Source organism: Ziziphus jujuba, chromosome 12 (assembly GCF_031755915.1).
Source record: "Ziziphus jujuba cultivar Dongzao chromosome 12, ASM3175591v1".
Lineage (NCBI taxonomy): Eukaryota > Viridiplantae > Streptophyta > Magnoliopsida > Rosales > Rhamnaceae > Ziziphus > Ziziphus jujuba.
The window spans coordinates 16,734,122-16,744,030 of NC_083390.1; the positions used below are offsets into that span (position 1 = coordinate 16,734,122).

At 34.2% G+C, this 9,909-nt stretch overlaps 1 protein-coding gene across 1 annotated transcript; it reads right to left on the reverse strand.

Annotated features, from left to right (window-relative positions):
• Positions 1–1,638: 1,638 nt before the first annotated feature.
• Positions 1,639–3,380, reverse strand: LOC107429122 (UDP-glycosyltransferase 89A2). The gene has a single exon (XM_016039769.4). The coding sequence runs from the start codon at positions 3,274–3,276 to the stop codon at positions 1,846–1,848; it is 1,431 nt and encodes a 476-aa protein (XP_015895255.3). The 5' UTR covers positions 3,277–3,380; the 3' UTR covers positions 1,639–1,845.
• Positions 3,381–9,909: the final 6,529 nt, after the last annotated feature.

Here is a 9,909-nt window from a genome sequence, read left to right on the forward strand (position 1 = left end):
CTCTATTTGAAGGAGGTGTTGGCACCGTAACCATTAATTTCGTTGATCCATCATGAGCTAAGTCGAGCTAATGACTCAAGTGCTCTTGGGAGGCATTAGTTGATCACAAAGGCTATGGAATATGATTCTGATTGGCCAGTTTCTTTGTTCACCTGCAGGAATAGCAATCGTGTCAGATTTACCCCAACCTGCATACCTGAACCCGAATATATTTCCCCTGCGCTTCAAAAAAAGCATACAATCAAATTTGACAAAAAACTTGACATCTTATTGCATATTTAACACCTTACTATTTATATATATATATATATATATATATACACGCACAAATATATATGAAAGAAATCTATTGAGTATTAGATTGTCATAAAGAAGATTTTAAACGACAGAAATAAAGAAAGATATTGGATCACTTTTTTTTTTTTTAATATACAATTTTTAAGTTGTAAAAGTCGGTACTAGAATTTACAAAAACAGCAGTATGATATGCTACAATGAAAACTTTAATCTCATGTAATGTTTTTGAAGGATCAAATACTTTTTGATAATGTTTTTTGTCAGATAGCTTCGTCACTCTGATTACATTCTTTTTGCATTACTTTATAGCGAACAATTAATTCTTCTTTTGAGCATATAAAATACAAATATTTTAAATTTAGCATTGCGTTTTCTTCATCCATTTAGTTGCATGGTTTAACAGTTCTCATCCATGTATTAGAATTGCAAGAGTATCGATTAGTATTAACTCCTCAAAGAACTGCCTAATACCAATGCTATATTTGTATAATTTCATATTTTTATTTTTGGATCATATGCCCCACAGTAGCATGCACTTTGAGTTCATACAAATGTAGATCAAAGTTAGAGGCTCATTTGGAAATCATCCCAAAATAGAAAATTATTATTTTTTTACTGTTTAGAAATAAATTTCTTGTAAATAAAATTTTTATAAAACATTAAAGTATCCATATTTTGAATTGTCTAAAATTACTTTTAAAAAATTTGCAAAAAATGATGCTTTTTGATGATTTTTTTTTCAAAAATAATATATTTTGTGATTATATATGAAAGTTACATCAATTAGGTGATTCTTATTAAATTATCTCTCTAGAGAAGAAGTGATTTCTATTAATCGTTCATGGCGGATATAGCTTTTATAGATTCTGAAAATATAAAGATAGTTATTTTTTTATTTTTAGCCGCCTGAAGTACTCCCTCAGTACTCAAATTTCTTGCCAGATGTATCTCTTTCTTGGCAAGTGCAAGGCGGCAATTCAACTATTTCTCCCCTGATGCTTGGCGGCAAGTCCACTATTTCTCCTCCTAAGCATCACCTCAACCCACCACAAAGAGAAGCCGTTTTTGAGCCCATTTTGTGGGACAAAAATGGTTCTAAATTTGAATAGTACACTGTGCGTGGGAGTCTGAAGGATTAAAAACCATTACGAAGGGCTTAAAGTTGGGGAGGCAGATTGTTCTAGAAACTTCAAAAATAATAGGGGCCTTGTTTGGACTTTGGAACTATTTGTGTAGAATTTTGCAAGGCCTAGATGCTGCCTACTTTCAGCAAGCACTCTATATAAACATTTAACCTATAATTGAATTATAGGAACATGAAATTGTCAAAAGACTGAAATACAATAATTTTATTGATTCCCATATTATTATAAAATATGCTAGAACATCAAGTACACCATATATACTATTACCACAATATTATGATGAAAAATACAATAAAAATCAAATATAATACGGTAAATACAAAATTTCAATTTTGTTTGCCCGTTGCACTTTTGCTTAAGAAAATGCTGATAGAAGACAAGTTTCACTTTAAACTTTAATTTGTTAAAGCAGTCGCAATTCTTTGACAAGCTCATCCAAGTCCTTGCGTGAGGGCCCACCATCACTCACCGCTTGAAAAGTCTTGTCCCTCAGCTCTTTGACTTTCACTCTTTGTGGACCATCCACATTTCTCATCGATTCATCAATCACCTTTCCCAACTCGGCCGAGTCAGGAACTCCATCATCGCCTTCACAAACCTTGATCGCCACTCCCATTTCCTCCTCCAGAAGCTTGGCATTTATATAATGATCAGCCTCCATTGGCCATATCAGCAGCATCACTCCGGCTGTTATCCCTTCCATTAACGAGTTCCAACCCGAATAACTCAGAAACCCCCAAACCGCTCGGTGATTCAGTATCATCAGCTGCGGAACCCATGTCCTCACCACCAGTCCTCTCCCTTGGATTCTCTCTTCGAACCCGTTTGGAACGACACCGTATCCTTGTTCCATTTCTATTTCTGTAGTACCCGTTTTCACAACCCATATAAACTTAGTCTTGCTCTGTTCGAGCCCCGAAGCCAAAGCCTTCATTTGTTCTCTCTTTAAGAATTTCTGACTCCCGAAGCAAACGTAAAGCACTGAGTCATCAGCACACCCTTCGAGCCAACCCAAAACATCGACGCCGCCAGCGGCGGCGTGGAAATCCTTATCGGGTTTGCCGCGGTCCGAACTTTCCGGTATGCTTAACAAGTTCAAAGGACCAACACCGTAGATTCGGTGGTGTCCCATTTTCTTTCTCAGGTGATCTAAGAATCGACCTTCCAGCGCCTCGAAGGTATTGAAAACGATACCCCAACTAGAACTATTCGCAACCAATATATCTCTAACATTCAACCACTCAGGATCCGATCCATCGTATCTTCGGATTATGTTAGGTAGATGCTCGTGCTTGAAGGAAGGCGAATCAGGAAGCTGATCGTGAAAATCCACGACTTTTGAAGCACTGACCGCGTCTATATTACGCCAGCAGTAGTCGAACACAGAGGCTACGGCGACACGGTTGGGGAAGAAACAGATTCTGCGGACGTTAATCTGGTCGGCGAGTGTCTGAGTCCAACCGAGGAAGACGTCGGAGATGATGGCAACAGGAGGGTTAGGATGGGACTCGAACCATTGGATAATGGGATTGTGGAGCTTGGACATGGCTTTGACCATGGCCATGTTCTTGCTTATGCCAATGTCACGAAGGTTCTCGATCCCCGGAGGTAGTTTCGGGTGGGGAGGCATGGGAAGGACTAAGGTTTTGATGGTTTGGTGTGCCGCGAGAAGTGGGTCGAGAGCTGGGAGGTTCTTGGGAGTGACCAAGATGGTTATGACTATATTGCGGAGAGAGAGTTGGTGGGTCAGATCGAGAAGGACGAGAGAGTGGCCTTGTGCTGGGTATGGAAATACCAGAACGTGTGGTCGGTTATCGACGACGGTGGTGGACATTGTTGCCGGTGTCGACCAGCTAAAAAAATGGAGAGGAAAGGAAAAGGCCTTTGGACTTTCTGGTGAAGTTTTGGTGATGATTAAGGGATTTAGATGCTTTGTTATATTATTTCTCAGTTTTTTTTATAAAATATAAAAAAAAAAAAAAAACAAAACAAAACAAAACAAAACACACACATCATAATAATATTCGCACTAAGCTGATAGAGTTTTTACAAAACTGCTTTTGCAAATATTAAAATGAAAAGGATGAAATTTATTATTTTGCACATGTATCTCACCAGATGATATATGACTTTTTTCAAATTTCACTAAATATAGTTTTGACCCTTTTTGGTTTTTGTGAAATGAAAACTAATTTTGTAAAACAGTATGAAACGTGAAATAAACTGTAATTATGATATTATTATGTACCTATGTTAACGATTAATCTAACTATGCATTGATTAAACCGTGTGAATTTGCTGCATGTTGATCATATAGCATGCAGTCAAATATAACAAGCAAATTGTGCTCTACTTTGAAAAGTTTGATATCCAGTGTTACAATTTGCTACTACCTACTTTATTTTATTTTATTTTTTTGGCATATCAATTTGCTAAAGAAAACCTGTGTTGAAAAAGAATATATATATATATAGCAATACTGTAAGTGTGAATAAAAGGTGGGATAATACTTTTGTAATTTTTTAAATTGTTATGGTTGATTAGCAAGCAAAATTTATAATATAACATAAATTATATTATATACAAATGAATGTTTACAGTTATGTATATTTCTATTGAAAAAAGAGAAATTATAGGTTAAAAATACATTTAATTCTTATTATTTGAACATATTTATATTGTTTGGTTGAAATGCAATGAACAACTTAATATTATTCAATTAATGTGTGTTGAACAATCTAATTTTGTTTAGTTGAAATCTACTAGACCTTTGATGAAGAAGAATATTTTAGAAAACTTGCATAAAACATAGTGGGAGATATATTTATATACTTTAGTTAGAGAGGATAATCTTGATAGTAGCTAAAATGATTTAAAAAAAAATGATCAAATTAAAGGAAAAAAAGGACCAATTGTAGGCCAAATGAATAATAAATATTGACAAAGTCACTACTATAACAGCATTCTTATAAAATGTGGGACCTCACAATCCGTCCTCTTTGGGATCCGACGTCTTCTTATAAAGCATGTTTCATTTTCCTTTCCAATTGATGTGGGACCTCACAACTACCATTGATTAGGAACAATTTAGAGTTGTAGTGAACTTATAAAATGAGCTTCACTGCAAGGATGTTAAAATATCAAAATTAAAATGTATTACCCAATATTCCATCATTAATGTCCTAAAGAGTTTATAAATCCCAATCCAATATTGATATAATTTAAACATGCCAAATAACATGCAAATGGTAATAATTTAAGAGTGGTGACATTTACTTAATTTGATTTGAATTGCTGATGCCCATTTGACTTCTTATCGTCATGGCAATTGGCCCTTTTTTTTTTTTTTTTTTGTCTATTGCAGAAATTGGGTTTGTTTTGGATTTGACAGATTTATATAAAAACCACCCAAAAGTTTATTAATCTTGTAATTGAACAAAATTTATTATTAATATGTATTTTAATGTTATTATTGGTTCGGGTCTATATATATATATATATTTATAAATAGTGGCTTTATTTTATATATATATATATATATATATACATTGTCAGGATCCATCCAGGATTTCTTTTCAGAATTCCAGATAAATTCTGATCCCAAAGAGATCTTACCAGACCTTCATATGGAAAATCCGACAGTATCTCCTCTAAGGGTAGAACATGCTCGAAATTTATCTGTACAAAAATGCACTACTATATAGTACTACCTTAGTCTTTCCATGTTACTACAATAATTTCTACAAATGGCAGCACTTCGATAACAATTCGTATAACACACATGTATAAGCAATAGGAATAACTTACTAAATAAACAATCAAAATATACCTTTAAACATTCACATCCGCCCACACCACCCAATAAGTGCCACACATATCAAATATCATTTTGAAAATATATCGATGCGTAATACAGAAAGGAAAGTAAACAATCATTACATCAACAACAATACTAGTAGCAATCATTTTAAGGGTAAAAATAGTATTAATATCATCTTTTGTATTTATCCGAAGGCAATCACCTCTCCAAAGATTATCACATAACTACAATTGCCCCAAGGACTATCCCACCGGCCCAATGGCTATCTTTCTTGCCAGTAGGCTATGACATTTGTCCGAAGATTCCATATGATGATGATGATAATAATAATAATAAAAATGATTGTAACGAAATCATCATAAATAATAATAATAATATTATTAATAACAAGAATAGTATTAATAATGATGATGACAATAAAAGTAATTAAATATAATGTTAGAAAAAACAGATTATGAAATAGTAAAGATAATATAAGTAGAATAAATACTTAAAATTCAAAACATAATATAAAATATACACTCGCATCGGAGGTAAGAACAATACCCTCTAATATGATGTTTGATCTATGATTCCAGCTATCACCGATATTTGCTCCCGATACAGTTTGGGGTGGTTGCCTAGATTGGCCGTCTGATTCTCTGGACTCGTAGGCAACATAATTACGAGGCTAGCTCTTCATGGACCATATCGGATTGTTGTCCCCGTACGGTGTAATACATGCAAATAGTACACATATATATATATATATATATAATACTTGATAAATATATTATATACCAGTGATGCCCGACAGTACCCAGCGTTTCAAAGCACAATCTGATGGGGAGATTAAAAAGAGAAATCTACATCTGGACCGCCATGGCATCCCAGTAGCGCCGATGCTATAAACCTCAATCCTGGCCATGGAAGGGGCGGCTATGACTAAAATCAAACTTGCCTATCCTAGGTCCAATGGTAACCATGGGAGAGTATAAACCTACGCGCTCATCACACTCTGCCGGCGCGCTAATCACATTCACTACTTCAGAACACCGGTATGTGTATGGTGCATTTAAAAACTATAAATGTTTTTATAATATTATTAAAATAATGTGTTTTGATAAAATTAGATAAAAATCGAGTTTATGAATAATAAATAAATTAAGTAATTAATCAATTAATGCATAAATATATTCTATGGAAATACTAAAATTTAAATAAATATTTTCTTCAAATTCATGAAATTAATTTACACCAAACCAATATAAAGAAAAATATATGAAAGTCATATATAATTAAAATAACATAAATACGTTATTTATGCATCAAAATTTCAACATTTAAATTAATAATAAACTTAATAAGATTTAAATCATAATTTTATAAAATTAATCTCTTCCACAATAATTCAATTTCATAAATAAGTAAATAATCAAACATATAAACATATTTTTGTCATCACGGTAATTTTGATACAATTAATTCCTTGAACTTCAAATCAATTCACACCAAATATCATTAAAACCACATACAATTTTAATATATAAATAAGTATATAAAAATGCATTCTAATAGATGTCATAACCTCACGGTAAAATTAACAATAATTTAATAAAAATTTAACGACGACTTAAAACTAAAGTTTCTAAAATTTATGAAAATATTATTTGAACGCCATACTTATTCCATTCAATATAAATTGACATCTCCAATATAAATAATAATTAATTAAAAATTAAACAGATATATCTTTCAGATTATCATATTAAAATAATAATATTTGATTCAAAAATGGCATCTTTCAAAATACTACACCATAATTCACAAATGAGGCATCTATAGAAAGCTAATGGGACAAGGAATACATTTCTAATCTGCATTGATGACAGCCTCGCCGGTGGTGGCCGGAATTTGATGGGGAAGTTTCGGTTGAGCTCCCTCTCCACATACCTCACAAATGGCTTAGAATTTAAGCAAATAGGGGTCATTTTTGGAATCAGGGGGTCGAAAACTAAGGGAACGGACCAACCACGGGACCAGTGGGCGTCAAAAAACCGACCAACCACCGCTTCGCCGGCTGCCGGCTTTAGGCACTAGTCAGACGCATGTGGCCGTGGTGCGGCCGGAAGAAATGCAGTAGGGAGAGAGAGACCGACGGGAGGGGGAGGGGAAAAAGAAAGAAGAAGGAAGAAGAAAAAGAAAAGAAGAAGAAAAAAGAAAGAAATTCCCATATGGGCTATTTCCCCACGTGGGGGGAGAAGAAAAGAGAAGAAAGAAACAGAAAATAAATAAATAAATAAATATATAAAATAATATTAAAATAATAATATAGTATAAAAAATAATAATAATAATAAAATAATGTAATATATAATTATTGCTGACATGTGGTATTTTCTTATTGTGACATATGGCACCTTTTTATAATGTTACACGTGGCATCATTGTTCAAGCATATTCATATATTGATGAATAGTAACAGTTATCTTGGAAAAAATTTATAGATTTGTAACTTTCAAATCACATGTCCAAATCAAGCATGTCATTAGTCTACGAATTTATATCGATGAGTACTTTACAACCATACATGAGTCAAAGCTAGATTTCAAAAAAATGAATAGTCAAACTCGACATCCTCGGAAAGTTTGGACTGTAATTTGTTTTGCTCATAACTTTCAAACTGTAGCTCTGTTTTCGATGTGCTACTACTCTATGAACTCGAGACAACATGTATTTTCACAATGGTGCCTTGATCAGCCTAGAATTCTATCTGAGCTTTGACTCATGCATGGTTGTGAAGTACTCTTCGATACGAGTCCGTAGACTAGCGGTACATCCGATTTGGACATATGGTTTGAAAGTTATGGACCTGTAGAGTTTTTCAAATACTATATTATTTTAATATTATTTTTAAACGTATAACAATGTGCCACGTATGACTTAATAAATGTGACCATGTGTCACCATGTCGAGATGTCACATGTCAACCATGCTTAATACCATATTATTTTATTATTGTTATTTTATATAATAATATTATTTTTTAATATTATTTAATTATTTTATTTTATTTTTATTTCTTTTTTTTTCTTTTCCCCACGTGGGAAAAAAGGGCCACAGGCCCCTTCCCCTTCTTCTTCTTCTTTCTTTCCTTCTTTTTTCCTTCCCACCGGCTATCTCTCTCTCTCTCTCTCCCGTGTTCATCTTTCTCCGGCCACCACAAGCCACACGCACTGGCCATCGTCCAAGACCACACGCCGGCGAGCTCACCAGCCAAATTTTTTGGCTGCCGGCCGGCCGGCGACGCGCCCAGATCGGGCCGGTGAAATTGGCGGCGGCGGGTTGAATTTTTCGGGCGATTCTCACCGTTTCCGGCCAGCCCAGTCCAAATTGCCACCCCTTTCCCCCTATTTTGGGTCCTCTGAGTTCAATTATGGTCTCCAATCGTTTAAATTCGAAGTGGTTCGTGAGATACGAGGAGATCAAGACCAACTGAAGCTTTCGGGCCAAATTAGGCCACCGCCGGTCGAATTGAGCTCAATGGAGGTCGATAATGTGATCCTCATCTCACAAGCTTTCCATAGACATATAATTTGTCAATTTTGGTTAACATTTGTGTTAGACCCCCCGGGTACCGGGTATTATTTACCCGAATAAAATATTAATTTATTTGACTGTGTGTGAATTGTGTTCTAGGAGCACGGGGTGAGTCGTGGAATTGATCCCATGGAGGATCTTAGGTTAATTGCGTGCTTCAGGTGAGTGACCCACTTTTAAAAATATTTTGGGGCAATTAATTATATTTAATTGGTGTTTAATTGATATTTGAAATTTTGCTGATGTGGTGCAATTTAATTATAATTGTGAAAAATTATTATTTTATTGTGATTTAATTTTATTTATTACGCATGAGCAAGGTATTTTCAGTAATAAATCGTATGTGGTTTTAATATTGTTTTTGGGCATAATTGGTTTAAATATTTTAAGGAAATTATTTGTTTAATTGGTGGTTTAAATTTTATAATTATGCCCGTGGCATATTATTTGTTGGACCTCGTGTTACGAGAAAAATTAGATTTTTATTGTTATTGATGTTTTCGTACCGGGTATGTTAAAGAAAAATATGTGGGATGGTAAATTTGAAAATTGGTATATTTCCCACGGTGATTTTGGAAAATCGGTACGGTTATGATTAATTTAATAATTATTTTAGACGCACTCATACAGTATTGGTGTTCCGATGTATATGTGGTTAGCGTGCAAGTTATTATGTCTCCCGTGAGTTGCCATTGGACCTTGGGCAGGCAAGTTTGATATTGGCCACAGCTGTCCCCCTCCTTAGCCGGGATGACGGTTTCAGCAGCAGTACTGCCAGGACGCCGAAGTGCCATTTGGGGTATTTATCTACTATTTATTAAATTGTTTGATCCCTTGGTTTTCGGGAAATACGAATATTGGGTTTTGGGAAAATGTTTTAAAAGGGGAACATTTCCAACGGAGTGAATAGTGAGGGTTTTGAGAGAAAGTATTACCTTCAAATGTTTATTTATTTATTTATTTAATTGTTGGTATTAATTAAATTCCTTTATTTGTTATATTATTAATATTAAAAGTGTTCAGTAGATAGGGTCACTCACTGATATGATTAGCATCTCATATTCTTAAA

Coding starts and splice junctions, on each gene's coding strand:
- LOC107429122 (XM_016039769.4), bottom strand. CDS start 3,276: ATGTCCACCACCGTCGTCGATAACCGACCACACGTTCTGGTATTTCCA.